Source organism: Oncorhynchus mykiss, chromosome 27 (assembly GCF_057628025.1).
Source record: "Oncorhynchus mykiss isolate SJ-2025 chromosome 27, ASM5762802v1, whole genome shotgun sequence".
Lineage (NCBI taxonomy): Eukaryota > Metazoa > Chordata > Actinopteri > Salmoniformes > Salmonidae > Oncorhynchus > Oncorhynchus mykiss.
The window spans coordinates 27,508,118-27,522,777 of record NC_143048.1 but is presented as its reverse complement, the minus strand read 5'-3'; the positions used below and the strand labels follow the sequence as shown (position 1 = coordinate 27,522,777).

The 14,660-nt window shown below is 41.5% G+C and overlaps 1 protein-coding gene across 3 annotated transcripts; it reads left to right on the top strand.

Annotated features, from left to right (window-relative positions):
- The first annotated feature begins 267 nt into the window (after positions 1 to 267).
- On the top strand, positions 268 to 10,763 carry LOC110507874 (tsukushi). Of its 3 annotated transcripts, XM_021588257.3 has the most exons (3): positions 529 to 795; positions 1,147 to 1,196; positions 7,738 to 10,763. In XM_021588257.3, exons 2-3 carry the CDS (start codon positions 1,158 to 1,160, stop codon positions 8,791 to 8,793), a joined length of 1,095 nt encoding a protein of 364 aa, XP_021443932.2. In that variant the 5' UTR covers positions 529 to 795; positions 1,147 to 1,157; the 3' UTR covers positions 8,794 to 10,763. The 3 variants fall into 3 exon arrangements, with proteins under 3 accessions (XP_021443933.2, XP_021443932.2, XP_021443934.2); XM_021588258.3 differs by lacking the exon at positions 1,147 to 1,196 and having other exon boundaries at positions 268 to 795; XM_021588259.3 differs by lacking the exons at positions 529 to 795; positions 1,147 to 1,196 and adding an exon at positions 6,436 to 6,648.
- Positions 10,764 to 14,660: the final 3,897 nt, after the last annotated feature.

Sequence of the window (14,660 nt, the reverse complement as noted above, 5' to 3'; positions counted from 1 at the left end):
CTCTAGATTGACTCTCTGTTAGCTAAATGGAGTAATCAATAAATTGGCTACATTTCTTTAAATGGACAATTCTGTGAACTGTCTTGTGAAAGTTTTTAATTTAAGTAATACCTGTTAGAAAATGTGTCAGCTAGAGATGATGTGCAAGAGCTTGCAGGGATTTGTAGTTTTGCATGTCATCTACTTTTCGAATCAGAGTAAATGGAGCCAAAAATATTGAGAAAAATCACCTTGCCTGAGAGAGATTTGCATGGTTATCAAAACGTCACACCGGGGTAAGAATACACGAAACACAGCCGTTATTTTAAGCGTTTCTAAAATCCCTTTTTGGAAGAATTAATGGTGGAAAAACATTTGGAACAATTTCCCTTTTTGACCCCTAGGTATTATGACACCTCCACTGTGGGGCTCTATTGCATAACATTCTTCATAGAGTATCTGTAAGTAACAATAGAATCATTTCGTGTCGGTCGCCGAAGCAACAGTCTCGCCGCTAGAGTGCGCCTCTTTCGTGTCCGACTTCAAAGTAATGCTGGCGGAAACCTATCTGGACTTCAGTGCTCTACGAAGAAGTCTGGGGAGTCTCGTCTCGACCTCAACTCAGGATAGATAGTTGCAGCACTGACAGTTAATATAAAACCGCAAGAAATCTCTAATTTGCCTGAACCGCACAATGATATGGGATTTACAAAAATGGGAGCGGAGGTTGAGTCTCTTGCAAGATTCCTTGGCGTGGTGAAGTAAACTGGATTGTCCAGGAGAGCTAACGGTCTAAATTCCTATTTGATGGTAAAGGTATGTCAGAAATGTGTGAGCAAGTTAGAATAGTCCTTGTTATCAACGGTATTTTAAACTTTTCTTTTGATTTCAAGGTTTTTAAGCCTTGGAACGACTGAGGTCAGATCATATTTCTGATTTCTCAGAAAAACTGCGTTCCTCTGATAGGTACAATTTGCACATAATAGCCTATTAGTTAATTACACTTGTAATCATGTACTTAAAACCTTGAAGAATACTTATTCACAGGCCAAACTTGGTTGAGTGATGTGCTTCATGGAAATGTGACAAGTCGAGTGATAATTAACAGAAGAAGGTGGCGGGACTTGGGAGTAGTCTGGTACATATGAAATATGATTCATTTCTCAGGTACCACACGGATGAGTTTGACGGTCTCAGAAAAGTCGGCAGGCTGCAAGGTAAGGCGAGGTTTGCCACGGCTACAGAAAATTTGATCTCCAGCGGCAAACGAAGTCAATTTGCTAGCCTTGTTTTACTCACCGAGGCCAGTTCATATTGCGCTTATACCGTTTATTTTTATTTTTTTGAATGGGCGTTTAGGCAGCCTATGTGGAAATGCATGCATAGGGCATTGAGTCAGACGTTATGAAAAGAATGCAAGCAAGACATTGCCATGGCGATTATTAGTTTTTGAAGAATTCACTCTAAATCTAAGTTTTCATGACTCAAAATAGGTTTAATGTTGAGATAATCGTATGCCATATATATATAATATGTTTTAAACTAAATCATAGTCCAATGACGCCAGGACGCGATATTCCGGCGCCCCATTGTTGCATAGCTAGAGGGCTCAGAGACCACCATCCACGGGGGACTCACCCAATGCCACCCATGCACCCTACTGTGTATTCCTCAATACCAAATGAATGGGGAAAAATAGGCCCATCGAAAATTATGAAATGAGTGTCTGAGATGATCAAATTTGTGCCCATCGTTTCCATTTATTTGGGATTGAGTAATTTAGCTGGATCTTCACAGCAGATGGTATGGAACTCATCTTGAGATAATATCACTTTAAGTCTTGAAATGCTTTGTAAACTTTAACCCTACACTGAAATATAGCCAGTGCAATAGTTCAATCCTATTAATTATGGAAACTGAGGACTTACTTGTTGTCCTGATGAGACTAGCCTATACTGTTTTCTGCACTACTTCAAGCTCACATTAAACCTGGCTCTTCTTAATGTCATGCATTCATTTGGCTTAAATGGATTAGCGTGCCCACACAATCTCTCCTAATTAAATTGCTTGTAGGCTTTGACTTTGGGATTTAGCTGGTAAAATGCACTCTTAGGGAAATAAAGGTGCTATCTGAACCAAAAAGGGTTCTCTTATGAAGACATCCAAATAACCCTTTTGGAACCCTTTTTTTCTGGGAGTGTACTCTCCATCACATGGAGAATGCTTCTGAACTGTGATAGACCTGCTGTCTGAGCTGCAGAGATCAGGTATGAGCAACATTGCAAAGGCCTACTTGGACCTATTCTAATGAGGCCCAAACCATCCTCAGATGCCAGGACATCAAATGACACTGGAAAATGGCCGAAAATGCAATAAAACATAATTCCCAGTTCCCACATAGCTTAGCATTACCTCACATGTTGAGCGTTAAAGAATACGGGAAGTCAGATGAAATGTATATGGGGTCTTTTGAGGATATAAGCATGTTGAAAGACAAGATCCTAAAAGTGAGATGTTTGTGGCCTACAATTTCCCCTGAGGAGAGTTGAGGTGCTTACAGCCGTAGTTGTCAAGTAATTATAGTGTGCTGATTGTAAGTCTGGGCTAACAGCCATTTACTGTTTGCTGTAATTTATTGGTGAAAGGATGAGAGGAACACCTGGTGTGGAGAAGTTCAATGTCCCCAGTAAAAGAGCAGCAGATGTATTCATGGACAACATACTTGGACAATGAAGAGAGAGGGAAAATACACTAGCTAGCACCAATGTAGTAGACTAGACTTCTGAACTAAATGAGCACTTCGTTTTAGCCACAGATTCCCACTGCATGGCTTTAGACTGCCCCTCTGTGTTCTAATTAAGTCACTCAAATAACATTTTATTGGTCACATACACATTTTAGCAGATGTTATTGCGGGTGTAGCGAAATGCTTGTGCTTCTAGCTCCGACAGTGCAGCAGTATCTAACATTTTCACAACATATACCCAATACACACACTTCTAAGTAAGGAATGACATTAAGAATATATACATCTATGGACAAGCCATGTCATAGCGGCAGGGTGTAGTCCATGTCTGGGGAGAATGCAGGCTTGTAAACGTGGGATGGGAGGATGATTCCCTGTCGAAGTAATTGTTTTTATTAAAATGGAAACAAATGAGTAGTAAAAGTTCATCTAGTATTGTGAAAACAAAACCTTATTAAAGATATCTTGGATTTGTGGCAAGCAGAAGCACAATACATTTATTGCTCTTGTTTAATGGGGAAATACTCACTCACCGTCATTTGATATCTTCTACTTATTTTGTCTATCTGCCCAATCTTGTATGGTAGGGGGGACTCCGGCTTTGAGTCAACAAATCCAAATAAAACACATTCTCTCTTTCACACACTGAGGACAGAGTGGCTCAACTCATGACGGGGAAGCTGAGCTATTTATACTGAACATAAATGTAAACGCAACATGTAAAGTGTTGGTCTCATGTTTCATGAGCTGAAACAAAATATCCGAGAAATGTTCCTTACGCACAAAAAGCTTATTTCTCTCAAATGTTGTGCACACATCCCTGTTAGTGAGGATTTCCCCTTTGCCAAAATAATCCATCATGTGTGGCATATCAAGAAGCTGCTTAGAGTGTTGGGCCAGTAACCGAAAGGTTGCTGGATCGAATCCCCAAACTTACAAGGTAAAAGTACGTCGTTCTGCCCCTGAACAAGGCAGTTAACCCACTGTTCCCCGGTAGACCGTCATTGTAAAGAATAATTTGTTCTTAACTGACTTGCCTAGTTAAATAAAGACTCAATTAAACAGCAAGATCATTACACAGATGCACATTGTGCTGGGGACAACAAAAGGCAACTCTAAAATGTGCTGTTTTGCCACACAACACAATGCCACAGATGTCTCAAGTTTTGAGGGATTGTGCAATTGGCATGCTGACTGCAGGAATTTCCACCAGAGCTGTTGACAGAGATTTTAATGTTAATTTCCTTACCATAAGCCTAAAACATCATTTTAGAGAATTTGGCAGTACGTCCAACCGGCCTCACAACCGCAGACCATGTGTAACCACGCCAGCCCAGGACTTCCACATCCGGCTTCTTCATCTGCGGGATGGTCTGAGACCATCCACCCAGACAGCTGATGAAACAGGAGTATTTCTGTCTGTAATAAAGCCCTTTTGTGGGGAAGAACTAATTCTGATTGGCTGCTCCCCTGCCCAGTCATGTGAAATCCATAGATTAGGGCCTAATTAATTTATTTCAATTGACTGATTTCCTTATAAGAACTAACTTAGTAAAATTGTTTAAATTATTGGATGTTGTGTTAATATTTTGGTTTAGTATATATGGAAATCCAAGATGGATCTTTGCGGGATGATATTTTGCTACATTACTGAAATGCTGTACAAATTTGCATGATCTTTTTTATTTTTAGATTAATAGAATAAACTGACTCAACCGCCACACAACATGAACAGCTCCAGTTGAGTATATCAGAGTTTCTGGGCAGCTTACCACATCAGTCTTCATGTTGATTCTAAACTATTCCAGATCTCCTTTTTGATTATCCAACATCCTCTGTTACATAATAACCTTCTGTAGCCTTTGCAGGCCATCTAGGATTAAAATACCAGATAACTCTTAAAACATTTTTACTGCTGTGGGCTAAATCAGGGTCACACAGTGTTTCTTGGTAGTCTTAAACATCTAATTTGAAACAAAAGTATACACCTCTCACACATGGTTATAGCCTTTTAAAAAAAGAAGACACCTGTACCATGTCAAATATAGTATGTACTGTATTCAATTTTGAGTTTGCATCCCAATATTACACTATATATACTGAACAAAAATATAAACACAACATGCAACATTTTCAAAGATTTGACTGAGTTACAGTTCATATAAGAAAATCAGTTAATTGAAATATGTTCATTAGGCCCTAATCTATGGATTTGCATCTGCATTGTTGGTCACGGATACCTTATTAAAAAAGGTAGGAGCATGGATCAGAAAACCAGTCAGTATCTGGTGTGACCACCATTTGCCTCATGCAGCACGACACATCTCCTTCACATAGTTGATCATGCTGTTGATTGTGGCCTGTGGAATGTTGTCTCACTCCTCTTCAATGGCTGTATTGGAAATTGGCATGAACTGGAACACGATGTCGTACACGACACTCCAGAGCATCCCAAACATGCAGGCCATGGAATAACTGGGAAACGTTGTGAGGCTGGTTGGACGAATTGCCAAATTATCTAAAACCACATTGGAGTATGTGTAACAGTATAATTTTAAACCGCCCCCTCGCCCATACCCGGGCGCGAACCAGGGACCTTCTGCACACATCAAGGTCTCAGAGCAAGTGACGTCACCGATTGAAATGCTATTTAGCGCACACTGCTAACTAAGCTAGCTGTTTCACATCCGTTACACTCACCCCCCTTTTGACCTTCCTCCTTTTTCCACAGCAACCATTGATCCGGGTCAACAGCATCAATGTAACAGTATCATTTTAGACTGTCCCCTCGCCCATACCCGGGCGCGAACCAGGGACCTTCTGCACACATCATCAGTCACCCTCGAAGCATCGTTACCCATCGCTCCACAAAAGCCGCGGCCCTTGCAGAGCAAGGGGAACTACTACTTCAAGGTCTCAGAGCAAGTGACGTCACCGATTGAAACGCTATTTAGCGCACACTGCTAACTAAGCTAACTCACACTCCCTCAACTTGAGACATCTGTGGCATTGTTGTATGACAAAACTGCACATTTTAGTGGCCTTTTGTCCCCAGCACAAGGTGCACCTATGTAATGATCATGCTGTTTAATCAGATTCTTGATATGCCACACCTGTCAGGTGGATGCATTATCTTGGCTAAGTAATAACCTTCCACCCATGAGGCCACTAGAGGGTAATTTGTCTGCACCAAAGCTTGATGTGATAATCTTCCACAGACTATACAGTACCTAACTTTGGCCCACTGCACAAATTAATGATCAATCCTTCTATGGCTTTTCTGCTGGGTCATGCTTGGGTATACACCTCCTGACCAATGACCGGTTGTTATACAACTACAATTGTTAAAGCAGCAATGAGCCGTTTAAACAATATCAAAGTGTCCTCCCCACCACTGTTTCGGTAAAAAGCGGTTGGGACGGGGCATTTTTTTCCACTCTCAAATTCAAAGACTAAGCTATAGATGTTAGGACAGACCATCCATGATATCAAAATGATAGTTTTACCCATGTTTTTAGGCAATGCAGTGTTTGTTTACATTTACTTTGTTTACAAACATTGGATTAAAACAAGCTTATATTTTGGGTTCTGATGGGGTACAACAGTTGAACTTAGCTCATGAGGCATTTCCAAGTTATGTTCTTTTAAATACTCAATGGGTACATATCATTAATTTCTAAGTAAAACTGCTGATTGCCCCTTTAACCTTTGCCCAATTTCCATTTGTTGCGTGTGGGTACTCTGCTTTGCTCATTATGCCAGTGTTGCTGCCAAGTGCACTAATAGGTTTAAGAGCAGATCATTTACCTCCACAAAGGACGTGGGTTAGGGAACAAAAGTCCTGTGAAACCACCAGCCTTCTTCTCAGTCAGATATCTAGCGCTGTGGAGTGAACAGGAAACTAGCGACAACAGAAAATAGAGGTATGAAGTGCATGTTCTGTTTTAGTTATTGCTTGGTTATTAAACTTATTTAAATGTTTTCAAGGTTAACTGTTTTGTCCGACATTCCATTGTTATTTTCGATACTGCGTGCCATTTGACACACAGTACTTAAATGTGAACTTTCTAATGAGTAGCTACTGGTGTCTCAGACATCTTAATACAGAACTGTCTGCTTGGAGGAGACTGATGACATTTCCTTCTTCCCAGTGTAAGCACCTTTAGAGATGAGACACAGATATTATAAGGACCTTGAGCGATGATGTCTCCTTTTGCATCCTCACAACCATGAATAGTTTGTGTTGTAAACTAAGAAAAAGAAGTGGGAATGAGCTCTTTGATCAAGAAAATGAGGTCAAATCCATTGGGAGCCCAAAGAAAAGAGAAATTAGGGCTGTTGGTGTGTGTTGCAAGGAAAGCTTGAAGTGTTTCCGGTAACAGGTGGCATTTTGAAAGGGAAAATCTCTAAATTTGAGTTTTCTAACACTACATTTACTGTCTGTTCCGAGAGTAATCTTTGTTACGTTGTTCAGAGAAGCGGCTTGAGGGAAGGAATACTGCTAACGTGTGTCTACTAAATAAACAATAAATGAGTCACTTATGGCCATTACCACATTTGTCATATTTATTTTGTATTTAATGTGTATGTAGAGATTATATTTATGCATGATGTGTTTAACGCTAGCTGTATGTATTTATATCCTTAATGTATCCCTGTAATGGAGTGCATATCATTGTGACTCACAGAGATTTTTTACTCCCTGTAGTGTCTATGGAGTCCCAATCTCCTCTAGTTTATCAGGATGTTGCTCTGTTCACTGGATGATGCAGAGTGCTGTTAATGACCCATATACTGTATTTGTTTATTTTGAGGCAATGAGAATAATATCCAATTAGTTGTTTCTTTTCATTTGAAAGAATGGAAGACATTAGACTACTAGTCACGTAATCCATGTATCTCTCCATTGACCTTTTCTCAGATATCTGCTAGTCACTACAATATATAATTTGTTTTTAGCCCAAACATACATTAGATGTAACATCTTTGTTTTGTATTTGTGTCCCCTACAGAGCACGATGTCGTTCCCCCTATGTGTTAGTCTGTGGATGCTCCTGGCTGTTCACTGCCAAGCTGGAGCTGTGAAGAACTGCCACCCAAGCTGCCACTGTGAGGTGGAGAGCTTTGGCTTGTTCGACAGCTTCAGCCTGACCAGGGTGGATTGCAGGGGAGTGGGCACCAGTCCCATCCCCATCCCCCTGGACACTGCCCACCTGGACTTGTCCTCCAACTCCATGTCCCTGCTGACCGACACTATGCTCTCTGGACCTGGCTATACCACCTTGGTCAGCCTGGACCTCAGCAACAATCGCATATCCATGGTCAGCCCCAAGGCCCTGTCCAGGCTGCGCTACCTGGAGTCTCTGGACCTCAGCCACAACTCCCTGGAGGGCCTGGATGAGGGCTGCTTCTCTGGCCTCCCTCTGGCTGAGGTTGATCTCAGCCACAACCACTTCCGGGAGTTTGACCTCGACATGTTCATCACTAAAGGTCATGGAGAGCCAATCAACGTGGATCTGTCCCACAACCAGCTGACGGTGGTCTCCAGGAGTTCCTCTAGGAGCCCCTTGCTACATGTCCAGAGCCTGACTCTAGCAGCCAATCAGCTGAGGGCCGTGCCTAAGCTCAAAGGCATCCCGTTGAGGGACCTAAGCTTGGATGGGAACAGTATCTCACACGTTGAGGAGGGGGCCTTTGAGGACCTCAAGGACCTGGTTCACCTATCCCTCAGTGGGCTTCCTGAGCTCTTTGACATCCAGCCTAACAGTTTCAGAGGCCTTCAGAACCTTCAGGTCTTGGACCTGTCCAACAACGCCAAGCTAAAAGCACTTAGCCCAGCTGTGTTCAGTGGACTTGTGTCTCTACAGGAGCTCAATCTGTCCAACTCTGGAGTAACGTCATTGCCAAATAACATGCTAAGTCACTTGCCAAGCATCAAGAGTATTACCCTGGGCCAGAATATCCATTGTTGGAGGGCTCAAAAGCAGGGCCAGTTTCACAGGCAGCTTGGACAGGAACAGAAACATGACGAGGTGCTAACCTGTGACGTTAAAGGCATTGTGTCGTGATTGTGTTGGGATTATTGCCTTCAGTATGGACATCTAACTAGCACATTAGTGCTAAAACTGTGCCTTATATCACTATATGCAAAGAACACTTTTTGTTATTACCGCCAAACATGATAATTACTATTTTAACAGTTTTGTTTAAATTTAAATTAAATTTGTTTTGCTTTTATTCCAAAGGCCTGAGATATTTATTTAAATCCACTGTTGTTACACTATCATGTCATGCTTGCTATGCATAAATCATGTATTTCAATTACAGTAATATCCATCCATGCTATTACTAGCTTGTTATCTTCAAACCATTTAGCTTTTCCTCTTCCAATTTTTAAGGAGATTTTAGGATCTGGAACTAAAAAAAGCTGCACGTTACTGTGCAAGGACCACTCTTATGTCAGACCAAAAGGTAAACATCTTATGTAGAGTATGTAGTTATGTATGTCTAGCATAGGAGGCTGGTGGGAGGAGCTATAGGAGGACAGGCTCATTGTAATGTCTGACGTTGAAAATATGGAATGTTATCAAACACATCAAACATATGGAAAGCACATGTTTGACCACGTTCCATTGATTCCAATCCAGCCATTACAATGAGCCTGTCCTCCTATAGCTCCTCCCACCAGCCTCCTCGGATGTCTAGTTATCATTTCAATCAGATATTATTGTGGACAAATTCTCCTGTTATCTTCCTCAGTCATGTTTACATGGCCTAAGACCTGGAAGCCAACATCGCCTGTTCTGTTTCAAAGAGCTGTTACACAACGGGTTGAAATGTGATCTGAACAAATCAATGCAGAAACAAATTCTTGAACGTCACCTAGGGGATTTTCGCTGCTCTGTTATTGAATCAGTTTCCCATGACCGTGACCATTTATTTCAAAACATAAAATTGGCTTCCGGCAGTTTATTAGACACAGACATGTTTCATCCTGTATTTTCTTATCTCTTCTGACAGAAGTGTGTTTTAACTGAAACACTATATGTGATGTATTTGATGCATTGTATTATTCACCCTACTTTGAAATGTTATAAATGTCACAGCTATTCTACAGCATCAACTTTGGATCTACATTGGCCAAAATCCTTCAGATATTCTGTGCAACAACAACTGCATGTTTGAACACCTGCCTTGGTTGCTATTCCTGTGGTATAATATGGACGGAAAGAGACATAACTGCATGTTTGAACACCTGCCTTGGTTGCTATTCCTGTGGTATAATATGGACGGAAAGAGACATAACTGCACTTGAACTGTTTTGAATGTTAAACATCTGCTTAAAGATGTTTTATATTTCTTTATTAATAGTGTATACACTTAGTGTACAAAACATTAAGAACACCTTCCTAATATTGAATTTCACCCCTGAGAACAGTCTCAATTCGTCAGGTCATGGACACTACAAGGTGTCCAAAGCGTTCCCCAGGGATGCTGGCCCATGTTGACTCCAATGCTTCCCACAGATGTCAAGTTGGCTCAATGTCCTTTGGGTGGTGGACCATTCTGATACACATGGGAAACTGTTGAGTGTGAAAAACCCAGAAGCAGTGCAGCTCTTGACACTGAAATGTTTTGTTCTGCCCATTCACCCTCTAAATGGCACATGTACACAATCCATGTCTCAAGGCTTAACAATCCTTCTTTAACCTGTCTCCTCCCCTTCATCTACACTGATTAGAAGTGGATTTAACTGGTGACATCAATAAGGGATCATAGCTTTCACCTGGATTCACCTGGTCAGTCTGTCATGGAAAGAGCAAGTGTTCTTAATGTTTTGTACATTCGGTGTATAACTTTGTATAGATGTGTAGAATAATCCATCTATTTTACATCTGTGTACTTTACATAAATGTATTAACTTTTAATTATTTTTTTTAACTTTGTTTGCTACCCTGTCCCCAACAGCCTGTGGCATTCCACAATTGCTTGGTGTGTCTGTATTTGAAAATATATAAATTGTCTGGGTTTCAACGCACACCACACTGTTGTCACTCCAAGAGGGTTTCACAATTTCACAGAATTCCCTGTATTCATGTGATTTCATTTTGTCTGCTGTACTGACTCACAGGGTGTGTCCTGTAACAATAGCACTTATGTCTTCCTCAGTGCCTAGCGCAGCACTATATTTACTTTCACAAGCTGCCTAACATCCTTCCTTTATTTACTTGAAACTCCCCCTGTAAAGGCACCCACACTAGTGAGTGGTCTCGAGAGGTCCTTAAACAGAAGCAGTCAGAGACACTAGTTCCAGGCAGGGAACCATGATACTGTGGACTGATGTATGAAGTCTGTGAGAGGAAAAGAGAAAGGGAGAGGGAACGGAGGAGTACGGCCTGACTTTGTGTAATGGCGGCTGGCTGTAACTCCACAGATCTCTGTGCTCTGAGAGTGTTCCATTGTGTGCTCCTCCTTAAAGACACAGAGAGCATTCAGATATCCCCTCAGCTCCTTGCAGTGGTTGCCAAAGCACAGTCCTTTGAAATTCTAAGAGACCCGTGTGCCAATGACAGAGCCAAAAGAAGTTTGACTCCACAAAAGAAGGTTTACTCCAGATTACATCTCCTGTATTACAACATCCTGCTCTGGAAAAGTACGGCTTTGTAGGAAAAGCTTGCTATGATTTTGCTTCAGTTTATACTCTTTTAGATATATTTTGCCAAACAAGGAGGGAGAGAGAGAAGAAGAGCAAATGTGATTTTCTGAGAGTTTGGCCCTCTGCGGATGGCCCCATTTAGTAAACCTCTTCCAGATGTCTGGGCCGTTTGTCCATCTCCTGGAGAGCAGGAATTTGGAGGCGGGGTGGCTGGAGGGCTGTCAATCACAGCTACCTCCCCCAGGTCAGCCTGCCAGGATCAACCTGAATGGTGTTAAATTACAAAAAACATTTGCAATCCAAATACAACTAATCAGTTTAGCATAAGAGAGTCACAAAGGAGTCTTGAACTTTTCTTTACCATTTGTGTCCATGTTTGTAATCCAGTGACTCAATTTGCTGAGTACCTTGGTTGTTACTTTATCTTTGGTTTTGAAATATAAAGATACCGACATGTCTCTCCAGGGCAATATAAAAGGTTCAGGTATATGAGGGGTCATGACACTCAGAGCTACTGTATCAGGGTAGCCCAATAGAGCACAGATCAGTGAGCCAAAGGCTCAACTCTGCTGGGGAGTTTTAATGCAGCAGTGATTTGCTTACTGAACCCTCTGGAGACATGTTCAACATCCCCAGGCCACTTCATAATGGATTATAAAATATAAGATACACACAAACACACACACAGCTGGCCATTTGCTTCATGCATTATGGATTCACTGGCTGAGAAAAATCAATGCTTCCCAGTAAATGTGAAGATTTTCATTACACTTTCTATGACAATGTGTCTTCATCTGACAAATAGAGTAACATAATGTGGAATTCACAGAAAATGGTCATACTATAACCTGGATGTCTAAGAGTAGTTGCTACTGTAGCAGATATCTACTTAGCAATCGGCATACATACAATATATCATATTAGCATTTGTATTGCACTGAACTAATGTTATGTTTTGGCAAAATATATTTTAAAGACCACAGCAGCACCCTTACCAATAGCCCAGTTATCTACAGAATCTCTTTGCCTCTGGATATGGCCTGATTATAACAAATGTTTTTTATTTCATCTTTATTTAGCTAGGCAAGTCAGTTAAAAACAAGTTCTTATTTACAATGAGGGCCTAACCCGAACGACGCTGGGCCAATTGTCCGCCGCCCTTTGGGACTTCCAATCACAGCCGGATGTGATACAGCCTGGATGAGGATTTTGATTGGCCGGTCACCTGAGAGTAGGAAGTTATACCGTGGGGCAAAAAAGTATTTAGTCAGCCACCAATTGTGCAAGATCTCACACTTAAAAAGATGAGAGAGGCCTGTAATTTTCATCATAGGTACACTTCAACTATGACAGACAAAATGAGAAAAAAATCCAGAAAATCACATTGTAGGATTTTTAATGAATTTATTTGCAAATTATGGTGGAAAATAAGTATTTGGTCAATAACAAAAGTTTATCTCAATACTTTGTTATATACCCTTTGTTGGCAATGACAGGTTGAACGTTTTCTGTAAGTCTTCAAACCTGCTTCTACACCTGCTTTGCTTGCTGTTTGGGGTTTTAGGCTGGGTTTCTGTACAGCACTTTGAGATATCAGCTGATGTACGAAGGGCTATATAAATAAATTTGATTTGATTTTGATTTTGATTCACAAGGTTTTCACACACTGTTGCTGGATTTTGGCCCATTCCTCCATGCAGATCTCCTCTAGAGCAGTGGTGTTTTGGGGCTGTTGCTGGGCAACACAGACTTTCAACTCCCTCCAAAGATGTTCTATGGGGTTGAGATCTGGAGACTGGCTAGGCCACTCCAGGACCTTGAAATGCTTCTTACGAAGCCACCCCTTCGTTGCCCGGGCGGTGTGTTTGGGATCATTGTCATGCTGAAAGACCCAGCCACGTTTCATCTTCAATGCCCTTGCTGATGGAAGGAGGTTTTCACTCAAAATCTCACGATACATGGCCCCATTCATTCTTTCCTTTACATGGATCAGTCGTACTGGTCCCTTTGCAGAAAAACAGCCCCAAAGCATGATGTTTCCACCCCCATGCTTCACAGTAGGTATGGTGTTCTTTGGATGCAACTCAGTATTCTTTGTCCTCCAAACACAACGAGTTGAGTTTTTACCAAAAAGTTATATTTTACTTTCATCTGACCATACGACATTCTCCCACTCTTCTTCTGGATCATCCAAATGCTCTCTAGCAAACTTCAGACGGGCCTGGACATGTACTGGCTTAAGCAGGGGGACACGTCTGGCACTGCAGGATTTGAGTCCCAGGCCGCGTAGTGTGTTACTGATGGTAGGCTTTGTTACTTTGGTCCCAGCTCTCTGCAGGTCATTCACTAGGTCCCCCCGTGTGGTTCTGGGATTTTTGCTCACCGTTCTTGTGATCATTTTGACCCCACGGGGTGAGATCTTGCGTGGAGCCCCAGGTTGAGGGAGATTATCAGTGGTCTCGTATGTCTTCCATTTCCTAATAATTGCTCACACAGTTGATTTCGTCATACCAAGCTGCTTACCTATTGCAGATTCAGTCTTCCCAGCCTGGTGCAGATCTACAATTTTGTTTCTGGTGTCCTTTGACAGCTCTTTGGTCTTGGCCATAGTGGAGTTTGGAGTGTGACTGTTTGAGGTTGTGGACAGGTGTCTTTTATACTGATAACAAGTTCAAACAGGTGCCATTAATACAGGTAACGAGTGGAGGACAGAGGAGCCTCTTAAAGAAGAAGTTACAGGTCTGTGAGAGCCAGAAATCTTGATTGTTTGAAGGTGATCAAATACTTATTTTCCACCATAATTTGCAAATAAATTCATTAAAAATCCTACAATGTGGTTTTCTGGATTTATTTTTCTCATTTTGTCTGTCATATGATGAAAATTACAGGCCTCTCTCATCTTTAAGTGGGAGAACTTGCACAATTGGTGGCTGACTAAATACTTTTTTGCCATACTGTACATCTATTGCCAACAAGAGAGGGGACTCCTCAAAAACATGCCACTTCGATACAGCTACAACTGGAAGTGACTTTTCCTCGCAGATTAGTAGAGCATTTTCGCCAACCCTTTCATAACCTTAACCTAATTCTCCTAACCTGCTGTGAAAAAGAGACTTCTGGTTGTAGCTGTATCGAAGTGGCAGGTTTTTAGGGAATCTCAGCAAGAGAGACAGAGAAGCATTCCACAAAGATGGTGGATAACTCAGGCCGTTTACGATTGAAAGAAAATTGTCACAATTCCCGTCTGCTTAAGGGATGGCTCTCCCATAGGCACCAATG

Excerpts from the sequence above, each read along its gene's own strand:
- LOC110507874 (XM_021588257.3), top strand. The coding sequence starts at position 1,158 with ATGAGTTTGACGGTCTCAGAAAAGTCGGCAGGCTGCAAG. Across the intron at positions 1,197-7,737 it reads AAAAGTCGGCAGGCTGCAAG|AGCACGATGTCGTTCCCCCT; the intron begins GTAAGGCGAGGT and ends TGTCCCCTACAG.